At 53.1% G+C, this 12606-nt stretch overlaps 1 protein-coding gene across 1 annotated transcript in view; it reads right to left on the bottom strand.

Moving 5' to 3' along the window:
* The window catches only part of HS3ST4 (heparan sulfate-glucosamine 3-sulfotransferase 4), a 55533-nt gene extending 43220 nt beyond the window's left edge, over positions 1–12313 (bottom strand). Inside the window, 1 exon segment of the mRNA XM_032704364.1 lies at positions 11486–12313. Within this exon segment, the coding sequence (XP_032560255.1) occupies positions 11486–12165 (680 nt within the window). The 5' untranslated portion in view covers positions 12166–12313.
* Positions 12314–12606: the final 293 nt, after the last annotated feature.

The raw sequence follows: 12606 nt of genomic DNA, 5'->3' as shown, positions 1-12606 counted from the left end.
TTTCCACTGGCACTGAGCGCAGGACAGGCAGCAGCAGACACTCCTGGGACATTCTGGTGCCCCCAGGGTGGGCAGGCAGCTGCCTGCTGCACATCCCTGCCGCAGGCTGAGCACAGTCCTGCTTGGTCAGGTTGCTGAGCTGGGGCATTTCACCCCAAATCACCTCCCATTTCACACACCACCAGTTACACCTGCCACAAGCTTTTAAACTCGCTGTTTTCAGTGAACCTTAGTTTTCAGTGGCAACATATATATTAATGCGGGGGGGAGAGCATTTTAATTAAGCCATGTTCTTCATTATAATACAAAGTCATCCAGCAAGGAACACCAAGGATATAAATCCCATTAATGAAGGAGGAGATGCGTATCCTGCACTGTATGCTCCAGCACAAAGGCACCAGTACGAGATGACTCTCACATGAAGTGCAAGAGAGAGAAAGCTGGATTAGAAATGCAGTTTATACTGCCAAGGGCCACACAACCTTCATCTGGCACCACTGCACCGCAGGCCCCCCAGTCTGCATCCTGGAGACACCCAATTCCCCTCCCCTACCTCAATCTACTCCCCCCCCCCTCCTCAGAGAGAGCTGAAGGCACAACACAGCTGCCTGGGTGTGCCAGTGAGGGTACATGCAGTACCCAGGCCCCTCTTGGTCCCTGACACCCACACCTGGAGGACAGAGCCACAGGTGAAAGCCCTGAAATCTACCTCTCTGCAGAACCCTTTGTCCCTCCCTATGCCAGCATCCCAAATCCTCACCCTCTGGGCACAGCAAAGAGCTTTAGGCTCCCCTCTGCCTGCAACATGCTCCAAGCATTAGAAAAAGTTAATACGGGTCACAGGGTGGGGAGCTGTGCTGGGCAGCACCAAACTGGGGCACCCCGGGGAAGGGACCCCAAACTGGGCAGCAGGAGATGCCCCTGCCGTGGTGCCGCAGGACCCTCGCCAGCCAGAGCCCTGCTCCTGCATCATTGCTCCGCTGCAGCCAGCAGCTCTGAACTCACAGGCTAATAAACAAGCTCCTGGCCATGGGAAAGCACTTCACCATTGCCTACTGCAAAAAATGGCTGAGGAGTTCCTGATCGGGTTTTCCAAAGGAACCGGTCTGCGGCAGAGACACGGATCGTCTCCCGCAGAGACAACCATATCCATATCCCAAGACGAGAGTGCTTCGGAATCTTACGTGGGAACAGAGTAATAATCAAACACCTTTCTGTAACTTTAGCAGCAGTGGCTCTAGTAGAAAAACCTGTAATGATCTAATAAGACATTTCCCCTGCTGCCACTCCAGCCTCATGAAATCCAGGATAGTTTGAGCCATAAATCCATCCCAGCTCTTCCTTTGTCATTAATTGTTAGGCTATTTGTATTACACATTTCACATACCAAATCAACTCCAATTTCACGGTGGGCTAGACTGCAGAAATGCTTCTTTTAATCTTTTTTAATTCTAAAATGGTACAAACTTTAATATTTTCTAATGGAGTGTATATTTTACTCACATCTAACAATATCTCTACAATTTAGGAGCAATAAAAGTCAAGCTCCTGTCTATACGATAAGCTTGCAGCTCTATTTCCAAAGTTCAATCAGTTAACCTTGGAGAGCAATAACTTCCCTACAATGAATAACGATGCAGAATAATATTTAGATAGAGATAAACCCTTTTTGCATAGGAAATTGCATTATGATTTGCTAGGTCTACAAAATTCTCAGTGAGATGCTTTAGTTTACCAAAGAAGTTGTTGCCTCAGGCATTTTTCCATAGTGCTTAGATTTTTTTGGGGAGTTTCTAGAGGATTTTGAGCTGAGTAAGGAGCCGTTATTGTTGGTAACACAGACGTGTGCAGCAGATCCAGTGGCACAGCTCCTGCACCCTTCTCCCTACAACGGCAGCACAGGATGAGCAGCCTGAGCAGCAGCTGCCCCAGCTCAGGGAGGCTGTGCAGCCCCGGGGTCTCTGCCCCTCCACACTGTGGCTGAGGGCTGGTGGCCCCATGGGGGTTTGCCCTGCCAGCCCCAGCCCCCGGGAGGTGATGCACAGTCAGGACAGCGCCTGCAGCAGCTGCCCGGCTGCCCTGGATTTTGCTCATTCTGCCAGACACCCAATTTTTCGGAGGGAGCCATTAACAAGACCTGGAGCAGGAATGCTGCTGAGTGCCATCCCTTTGCTGCCGGGCTCCAGGCAGGTGTAGTGCCCTCCTGCCTGCGGTGCAGCTCAGCACCAGCACTGCCCACAGTGCTGACATCCTCCCTCACACCATGGAAGTGCCATCCCCGTTGCACTGTTCAGTGCCCCAGAGCCCCTCCAGTTCACACCTGGCTCTGGATTTGCCTTTCTGTGTGATGTGAACAGCAGAGCCCTTTCCTAGGGTACCCAGCACCCTTTCCTGAGGTACCACTGTCTTTCCATGTATCCCTCAGCTCTGCAGGCACCCCGTGCCATTGAGCACAGACAGTGATTGGTAATTTGGGATTAACAGGGTTCAAATAAAGAGCCCTGAAATGAGCTCAGAGGTCCAAGTGCTGACAATGCAGGGGACTAGCAGTTGGATCAATGCTGGTGCTCTCTGGGGGAAAGACCAAGGAGGGATGAACCAAAGGCCACTTAAAAACCTCCAGCAGCAACAACTTCATGATTCATGGTCTGCCATTGGCATTTCTTGAGTCAGCACTTTGGATGGAAAAGGGTCGGTTTGTTCTTGAACAAGCAGGACCAGAGCCGAGTAATTGACAGTTTGTCACCTGCACACATGACACAGTCCCTTCCACCCAGGGCTGAGCCAGGAGGTGACCTCTTCCTGCATGTCTGGGGCTCAGGGGTGGGCCATGGACAGGAGGCAGCAGCTGAGCCTCCCAGGGTGCAGGGGCACCTGCAGGAGCCCCAAAGCCTCTGGGGCTGGTGCATTCCCATGTTGGCATCACACAGGTTGGGTGGGTTTGTCTCCTCCCTGGGTGGGTACAGCAGCTCCAGGTGTTGGCTGCTGAATCCAACCACAGTTCAACACCTGCTCCTGACACTGATGTCAGCCTCCTATGAGCATCCTCACAGCTCGGCTTAATTTTATGAGTGTCCATCAAGAACAAATACAGAAAGGGCAGAGCTGAGGCTGAAATAAAGTTATTTGCAGATGTGGATAAACACTAATAGAAAGTATAGAATATCACTGAATCCATCTTAATGCAAGATGAAAGGAAATACACTCTAAAACAAAGAAGAGTTGCAGATTTGGGCTGCCCCAGCAGATCCAATATGACTACTGCTAATAAAGGAGGGGGCCAACTCCAGTCCAGCCTGACTCTGGAGGGAATGGAAATCAGATTTTAGCTTGAAATGTGTTACAGCAAATCTCTATAATACAAAATAAAGTCTGGCAGATGGAGCTATTTTTATCCAAAGCCAGTTCTGTTCAGTAGGTCAGTGGCTATAACCGATGTCCCTTTACTATTTTGTCTTCCTCCAGGTCCCCCTGCCTCAGTTTCTCCAGGCACTGATGAGATTGGAGCAGACAGCTGCCAGTATATTTTGGGAGGATCCTATTTAGCTATAAAAATCAATTGTGAATTTTGCATCCACCCTCAGCATTTGGCCTGTTTATATTGCCAAATATATTCTTTAAAGAAGTACTGTACTTCACAGGAGAGCTTGTCAAGGTAAATACCTTCATTTACATAAAATGTGACTAGCAAATGAAATGTTAAAGCCATAAAGAGCAAGTTTATGATCCATCGTTGATGCCTGGATGTATAATATGACAAGGGGGGAAATACTGCGCCTTGCAACACTCACTAAATTGGTGTGTTGACTCTGGAGATGGAAATGGGAGATTTGAAAAAACAGGTTGGAGGGGTTTTAGAGGGGTTTTTTTGGCATTTTTCTTCTTCTTTTTCATAAGTATGAATCCTTTCCTCAGCCTTCAGTATTTAGCTTTTAAATGTTCTCCTTCAGCTTGGAAACAGCAGCTACCTAAATAACAAAGGGGGAAGCGGTGCCCACATGCCATCACATGTGGAGCAGGGTCTCGGCAGCAGCTGGGCCGTGTCCAGGGAGGGGAGCTGCTCCTGGCAGGATCAAGGCACAATCCTGCCTGGCTGCTCCCCCCCATGCACCTTTGATCTAAACAGGAATTTCTCACTGTGACTGAAAAGACTCTTATAATTTAGGGGTTTCCTTTAAACTTTTTCAAACATAGGGGAAACCAATTTAAAGCACCTCCAACTCTAAATAATACCTTTAATAAGTGGATCAAAAGGCTGAAATGAAATGCTGCCCACATGCACACAACAGGGAAATTACAATATCCACACTGGATGCTCTGGAAAGTTTGATCATGCAGGTTCCTCACCTGGACTCCGTTTGAATGTTTCAGCCATTCATTCATGCTCATACTCTCGTACCCTTTGCAATTCATTGAAACCACTTCAAGGAAAAATCATTTGAAAGAAATTACCTCTGTGTATCACACCCCGAGCAGTGAGAAATGTCCCACATGAGCTGCTCCAGCCCCCAAAGCAATAAAATTTCTGCTGAAGTGCATGAAATGACGACTCAGGGAAAAGGAGTCCCCATGACAACAAGAGGTAAGAGAAATCCATGAAAAGCAAAAGACTGACCTTTGTCGATACGAGGTGTCACTAATTTGTGTTGGGATTTTGACTTTGAAAATCAAAAGCCTTCACCCATAACTCTCTTTGAGAACCTGTTGGTCCTTTCTTGCCAGTCTGGACTCCACATGGAGCAGAGTGAGCCTTGCTGAAGCAGGGAGCATATGCAGGAGTCAGGCGCATCATTCAAGCCCGTGAATGTGACCACCCGACTCTTCCCCTTTTGCTTCTCCAAGGGGTTGTTTTTACCCAGGCCTATTCTCAGGTTTTCTCTAACTCTACATATGTGAACAGTACTGCACTCACACAGAGTGTGAAGCTCACAAACTTTGCCATCACAAATAACACTTAAACCGTTATCAGCAAAGCACCGGAGTGTTTACTCAGTGGGTTATTGAACAAAATCCTAGAGAAAGGGTGTTCCTGAGACTACAGTGCAATTGCTAGATGATTTCAGGGCTGGTGACATGCCAGTTCCCTACATGCTCCAAGGGATGCTCCAACAGTCACTGGAAGAGGCATCCCCATGGTGCACGGCTGTTGTGATGAGCCCTGCGTCCGTAATCCTCCCAAGGGAGCTTTGGGGCTGCTCCCGTTCACAGGCTCCCTGCACATGCTGGGGTCAGAGCATAAGCAGGGCAGGGCCCAGCTGGGCAGGGTGGTGGGATGTGGCCCTGGTCACCCCCCCTCCACTCTGCTGAGGGAGTGGGGCCAGACACCTCCCTGCCAGGCCTGAGTGGGGCCGGTGCCCAGGGGCTGCCAAGGGGCGTAGCACGTGCCACGCTGCGTCCCCTTCCTGCTCCCACCCTTCTTTTGCACTTTGTGCCCACAGTCACCTTTCAGACGGAGGCAGAAGCAGCAACCAGCCCTGCAGGAGCAGGTACTCCAGAACCCTCCCGCCAGCGTGCTGGCCCTGGCACTTCTCTTACTCTCTTTGCAGGAAGAGCCAGTGTAGTGCACAGGGGCTGCGGGTGCTGAGAGCAGCTGCCCTTCCCATGGCTACAACTGAGCAGCCTGTGGATAACCATCATCAGGTGATAAAACACTGCAAAGAGACCCAATTCATTCCTGCAACCCATCCCTTCAGCTGAAACAGAACAGAAAGGAGGGAAACAACTGCTGCCCAGGAAGGGTGCACGGGGAGTTCCTCAAGTTTAGAACACAGGGCAGGGGCAGAGCTAGGAGACTTCCAGCTCTGGTGTGCAGAGGATTCACTCCAATAGATCCGGGTGCAGAAAAAATCCACACCTGATGCTGAAGTGGCCTCCCTCCAGTCCCCAGATGGGTGAAATGTGGAGCCAACCAGCAAAGCACCTGACCCCTGCTTGCAGTCCCCTGCCCAGAGCCGACCCAGGCACGGGTGGGGAGGTTGGTACTGCATGCATGTACTTGCTCTGCACGGAAGCCTTGAGCTAGAAAAAGCAGGATTGAACCCAGACTAAAGACATAGGAAAGGTGAAGGAGACAAGGTGTTAAAAGAGGTGTTACAGAGAAATACTCGTACAGCCCTCAGCCCAGGATAAACCCAATGCACTGGATCCACAGAGGAGGCAGCTGAGTCACCACATTTCAGCAAAAGCCAACTCACAGCAGGGCCCAGAAACAAAATCAATACACTTTCCCTAAGTTACCCGAAGTGTGGTAGGTACAACACTCTGGGAAGGCCTTTTGCTGAGAAACACAGCAGTTCCCAGGCTCTGCAGCAGTGCCTGTAGGCAGCAGCAGACCCCAGTCCATCCGCCCGCTGTCGGTGTTCCCGCTGTGCTGCCAGCACAGGCTCACAGCACTGGTGGAAGCTGTTTGATTTCCTGAATGCCCTGAGCCGATCAGAATGGCACAGGCAACACAGCAACACAATTACAGCTCACAGCAAGGTGACGCTGTGTGGGACCAGGCTGAAACAGTCCCAAGCTGTTGTGGCCCAACAGCTGTTAGGGGATGCTGCAGGGGGGTCCCAGCACACAGACACAGCCAGTACCATTACTGTCAGCAGCCACGGAGGAAAGAGCCTGGTGCTCCAAGGTTGGATCATCCCTGTGCATGCAGGAACAGACCTACTGGCCCAGACTCCAGGTCAGCAGAGGAGGGGAGGCGAGATGGCCCCAGGGGGAACAGCGCCCATGGCAGTGATAACCATGCACAACAACTGCTTCCCCCATACGGACAAGTCAAATGCACAAGTGGCAGGGATGTGACTGGGAGCACCATCTCTGTGGACACGGTCAACAGCTCCTTGGAACCGAAGAGCTCCCTGTCATGGCATTATTTGTATGAGAGCGACAGCTCGCCAAATAACACACAGGCCTAACTGCTTGGGAGAATGCCCTGAAAAACCCAGACAGCCAGTGCAAATAGCATTAGACATGCAAACCTATCGTGGTGACTGCTCCTGAAGCAGGGCCACTCCATGCACACAGCTAGTGCAAGAGCACAGCACCAGAGCCCCAGGACAGAGAGAGGAACACGATCTAATCACAGACAAGGCTGCAGCCTCGCTGTGAGGGTTCCATCAAGGAGAAAGCAAGAAGTAAAGCAATGTGCGTGTATACAAAGAATTCAACTCTTCCAATCAGTGAACTTTAAAACTCCTCAATTTCAGCTCTCCACCATCAGGTGTTCTCTTTGCATCACAGAGATCATACTTGTCTTAAAACTGCAAGTTTGTTTTAAAAATACTGATACAAATCCCCAGTTTTTCTGCTAAAGGCAGGATGTGGAGATAGCCTTGAAAGCACGAAGGGACCGAACCGAGCCTTCTCACCGTGCTGAGCCTGCAGGCAGCTGTGAATGGTGGACTGGGACCACTTGGGCTGTTCCACTCAGCTCAGAGAGTCTCTGGGGTGCAGAAGTGCTGAGGTCTCCTATGCTGGTGATTTGCAGAAGGACCCAACTAAAGCCCCCCCATGCTGGTGCTTGGAGGTCCCACTCCCTTCACACAGCCACCTGCAGTGTTTCTCCCCCAACACCGCCAGACCAGTCACCAGCAGTACGTGAGCATCCTGAGGTGTCAGCATCTGCACAGGTGATCCCATCTCACCACTGACAGTACTGGCACAGGGCAGCATGGCCACTGAGCAGTGCCAACAGGATCGCCTCCCCTTCTTCTCTAGTCACACAAAGCCACTGGGACCACACTGACTCCAGGGCTCCTCTGCAGACCCCTGCCCAGCCCCCTGGTACTCAGCTTCCACAACACCAAACCCAGACCTCCAGCACCACAAAGGGACAACCTGTCCAGGTGTCAGACACTGCAAGCAGCTTGTAGTTCCCATGATCCACAACATCCTTTCATGCTTGTGCACCCTTGATCCACATGCAGGCAGGGAACTCGGTCTGTCTATGCTGGTAACAAGCATTTGTGGATGTAACCTCAATTCCCTGGGCTCAGAGGCTTCCCTGTCATTCTACTGTCCTTGTTGTGCTCTCAGAAAGGCTCCCAGTGCTTTTCCAAAAGCAGGATGGCTTGGAGCAGAGCTCACGGCATGGGATATGCCCACTGAGGCATGAGCATCATGCTGGAGAGAGCAAACTCCTGAAGTCCAGCCTGGTCACTGGGGCTATGCAGGGGGTCACCCTGTGGCTGGGCACATGAGGGACCAGGGGAACACTCAGACACTGGCTAAAAATCAGCAGCAGCTCCTGCAGGGAAAGACAGCATATCCTGCAGGTTAGAAGGAAGGAGCGGGTAAAAGAGAACAATTTCCAAGGGAACAGCAGAGCCCTGCTCCTTGCCACAGCAGGACCGAGCTCTGGCATATATAAGGAATGAAGTCGAAGTTCATCACTGAAGATAATATTTAGTGCCAGAAATCAGTGTCCTGTGCTTAAGAAAGAGAAATGAAGATATGCAAGTGGCACACACACCACAGAGAGGTGTGAACACACTGCTAACAAAAGGAAAGGTTTAAAGTCTCTTCCTACTCCCCTTCAGCACTGTTTGAGGGCAGTCGGGTACATTCTGCATTAGGGGGAAAAAGGCAAGTGAAGGAATTTATCAATGAAAGTTAAAGTACGAGGGGGGACTGGGTGCCATTAAGGAAAGCTGTACCATGGAAGTTGTCCTTTGGACAGCCCACCATTAGGATGGACATAATCACAAATTGCAACCACACAAACAATTCTGGCAGCAAAACAATAACTAACCAAAACGAGTCTCAGTTCAGTTTGCACCAGTACATGTGTGCAAAGACCTACATTTGCGATCACCACACGAACTTTGGCTGCTGAGCTACAGCCATTGCAGACAGCAGCCAAACCTTCAGCTTTCCCTACAAGTTACCAGGCAGTGTGGAGCTGCCATCCTGACAAGCCACCCTGCCCCAGCAGCATGGAGCCGGCATCCCCACCGTGCCACCCTGTCCTACAGTGTTTGCAGCAACTCCAGTTTCTGAGACTGTCCTCACTGAGACCCTGGACCAGAGACCCACAGCGCTTAGGGCTGACCAATCTCAAGGCAGCAAAGACACAGGTAACGGTGGCATGGGGCAAGCACAAAGAAATGGCAGTGTCCTGGTGCCAACTCCATTTTACAGGTGGAGAAGCCAAGGCGGGGAAAGTGCTTCCCTTCCCTTCTGCTCTGCCAGGCTAGGAGATACTCTTGGGACTGAACTACAAAGCAAGGAACCCCAAGGTCTGCCATTCTCCTATTTCACTACATAAGAAAAAGTCTGACAGCATTAAAAGCTCAAAGTGTATAATGCATCTAAAGAAGTGCTATATGCAATATATAAACAAGTGATAGAAGTCACTGTAAGGAGATGCTGGTATAAACACTTCAGTAGTTGCTTCTTTGCTTAAAGAACACTGACATTTCTGTGCATAGGAAAAATCTCCAATTACTCTACCTGGGACACAGCTGCGAGCCGTCAGCTTCCCTGGCACACTCAATCAGGTAATCTCAGAGAAGGTCAGGAAGAAACAGCTGCTGGCTTGGGCAGCGATCTTCCCCCGTTCTGTCTTTGTTTTGTGTTTGTATGGCACCAAGCTGGTCCATGACAACAACCCAGCACTGGCACAGCATCAGGGAAGCTGTGAGTGCCGCTGAGGTGTGAACCATCAGCACTGTCCTGCCCCTGCAAGGCTGAACACTCTTGGAAGGAGGGGGTAGAAGCGCACGTTTGGGTTGGGCAGGTGTAAAGATGGTTGTAGGTCAGGCAGCCAGGGCATATCCTCAGGGCCGCAATGGCAATGGAGCAGCAATATAATTTCTTTATCTCATGCCCAGAGCACCCCACCAGCCTCCTCTGCCCAGACCCTCTCACGCCAGCTCTGACACAACCCGCTCTTCTCCAACCTCTTCCCCAGTGCAGCACAGCTCCAGGGCTAGGAATGAGCTGCACAAACCAGAGAGCTGATGCAGGGATAGAAAATACCAAACTGCATTCTGCAAATGAAAACCTGTGTATGCCTCTTACTCCATGAAAGAAGTTACACACACTCACTAGCCCTTTTCTTGTAGCATGACTTTAAAGATGAAAAAGCAGCTGCTCACCATATTCAGTGCTTGATCTTCTTCTTCCTGTTTTGAATAAAACCAAACCTTTTTATATGCCGCTTTCTATCCTCTTCTACCAAGTTTCTAAACTTATATTTCAAGATAAGCCTTTCCTGCACGAAAATTCAGTACAATAAAATACTGTGTCTGAAATTATATTTATAAACACAACAAGCACAGCCAGTCCTTTATTCCTTCCCCCCATTGGTGCAGCACTTTCTCAGTGCTGATGTCCACTTTCTCAGAATCCCTACAGAAAATCACACAGAACCAAGTGGATGCCACACCAAGCGTTATCAAGACTTTGCTTCCACAACTGCCACAGAAAACTGCTTGGAGCTCCTCACATTTAAATGCCCCTAACATGAAGACCGTGTACTCTATTGCAATAAAGAGTGACCAGATAATCCAGGTAGTAACTAACGTCCTGTCTCGCATTATTTTTTCCTTCATTTTCAGAGCAGCTAAGCAGCTATTGTACTAAGAACAACAAAAAGTTCAGCAGCTCACCCACAGACCACTTCTTATCAAGAACCAGTATGGGTTGCTTGGAACCGCGAACTACAGAGCAACTGAGAATTTGCAAGTTCCACTGATGTGCTGTATTCTTCTCAGAGATTTTTAGAGAGAAGCACTGAGCTATCACAATCCACTGATTTGCTAAACTGCCGAGGCACTTAACGCTTCCTTACTGCAGTCCAGTGTTTTCTAATAACAAGGACTTTCAGCATAAAATCCCCTTAAAACGTTACCCAACATCAGATAGCAATATTTAGAGACTTCTTCACTAACAGAATTAGATACTGTCAACGGAAAAAACTTCCCGATGTAGAACTTGTTGAACAAAGAGTAAACCTCATTTGTTCAGCGAAGCCTGCGCTCGCATAAAAACAGCATCCTTCTTCCCTTCAGCCCAGCAGCACCTGGAACAACTTACAATCTTGTTTATTTCAGTAATTATTAATTACCGACCTATTTAGGCGTTTTACACCAAGTGCAGCTGAATTGCTACAGTCTGCTCAAGCACTCTGAGTAACAGAGCAGGATGTTTTTACACATTTTCTGCCTTCCCACCAGAACAACGCGTTTTCAGTCACCACCGCTGCCAGGGGCGGCCCCCGGCGATCTCCCGCCTGCCCCGGGCTCGGCTCTGGGGCTCCGCACCCGCCGCGTCCCGCAGACCCACGCCGGGGTCCCGGGACTTGCGCCTTCGCCCCGGGTCCCACCGCCCAGCCACGTACAGGGGCCGTTCGGGTCGGAAACGAGGACCCCCCACCCCACGGCCCTCGGAGACCCCCGGGGCCACACAGGAGGCTCCCCCCGCCCCGCACGGGCGCACATTCCTCCCCCCAGCCGCGGGTCGCGCCCGCAGCCCCCGCCCTTACCTGTACCACTCCAGCCCCTTCTCGTAGTTCCTGTCGAAGAAGTGGGGCTCGGTGCCCACGGCCCGCACGTCGGGGTGTGCCCGGATGGCTTCAAGCAGCGCCCGCGTTCCCCCCTTCTTCACCCCGATGATGAGGGCTTGCGGCAGCCGCTTCTCCCCGTAGTCCGGCGTGGTGCTGCTGCTGCCGCCGCCGCGGCTGCCCGGGCTGCCGGCCCGGCTCAGCTCCTCGTCCGTGGTGCTCGACTCCTGCGGGTCCCTCTCGAAGGCTCCGCTCTGCGCCGTGATCACCTCCCCGGGGGCCAGCGGCGTCCGCAGCCAGGCGCCCGCCGCCCCTTCCCGGCTGCCGTTGGAGGCCCGCGGCGGAGCGGCGGAGGGGGCCGGGTCGCCGGGGCTGCCCGGCGGGTTTGCGGGGGAGCGCGGGGCCGCCGTGCCGGGGAGCGCGGCGGGGGAACGCGGGGCCCCAGGGGCGGCCGTGCCGGGAAGGGCGGCGGGGGAACGCGGGGCCGCCGTGCCGGGAAGGGCGGCGGGGGAGCGCAGGGCGGCCGGACCGGTGCCCCCCATCAGGCTGTAGCACAGGTAGGTGAGGCAGAGGGAGAGGCTGCACATGCAGAGGAGCTTCCGCGCCGGCGGCCCCTTAGAGCCGCGCCCGCCCGGCACCCCCGGCTGGGCGGGGGGGGACATGGCTGCTCCCCGCTCCTCGCCCCGGGCACCGGGCGTACATGGTGTCAGTCGCCGCCCGGCCGCCCCAGCCGCATGGGGCGCCGCTGCCCGCCCGCCCCGCCGCCGCCGGTGGGGGGGGGGCCCGCATGGCACGGTCGCCGCCGGCCCCCGCCGGGCACCGGGGCGCCTGGGCTCCGCGCTGCCGCGCTCCGGTGCTGCCGGCTCCGCACTGTTGCCGCCCGAGTTCCTGCCGCGAAACTTTGAGCCGGGTGGGAGGCGGGAGCGCGTTCCCGGCGCGGGGAGGGCCCGGCCCGCCCCCGCCCCGCCGCCGAGAGCGCGGGGAGCGCGCCGGGCCGGGCCGGGCCCCGCCCGGGGCAGCGCCCGGTCAGCGCCGCGGCCGGCGGGGGAGCCCCGAGCCCCCAGCCCGGAGCCCCCAGCCCGGGCAGGCCGTGCTGCCTCGGC

Source organism: Chiroxiphia lanceolata, chromosome 16 (genome assembly GCF_009829145.1).
Source record: "Chiroxiphia lanceolata isolate bChiLan1 chromosome 16, bChiLan1.pri, whole genome shotgun sequence".
NCBI lineage: Eukaryota > Metazoa > Chordata > Aves > Passeriformes > Pipridae > Chiroxiphia > Chiroxiphia lanceolata.
This window is presented reverse-complemented; position numbering and strand designations above follow the sequence as displayed.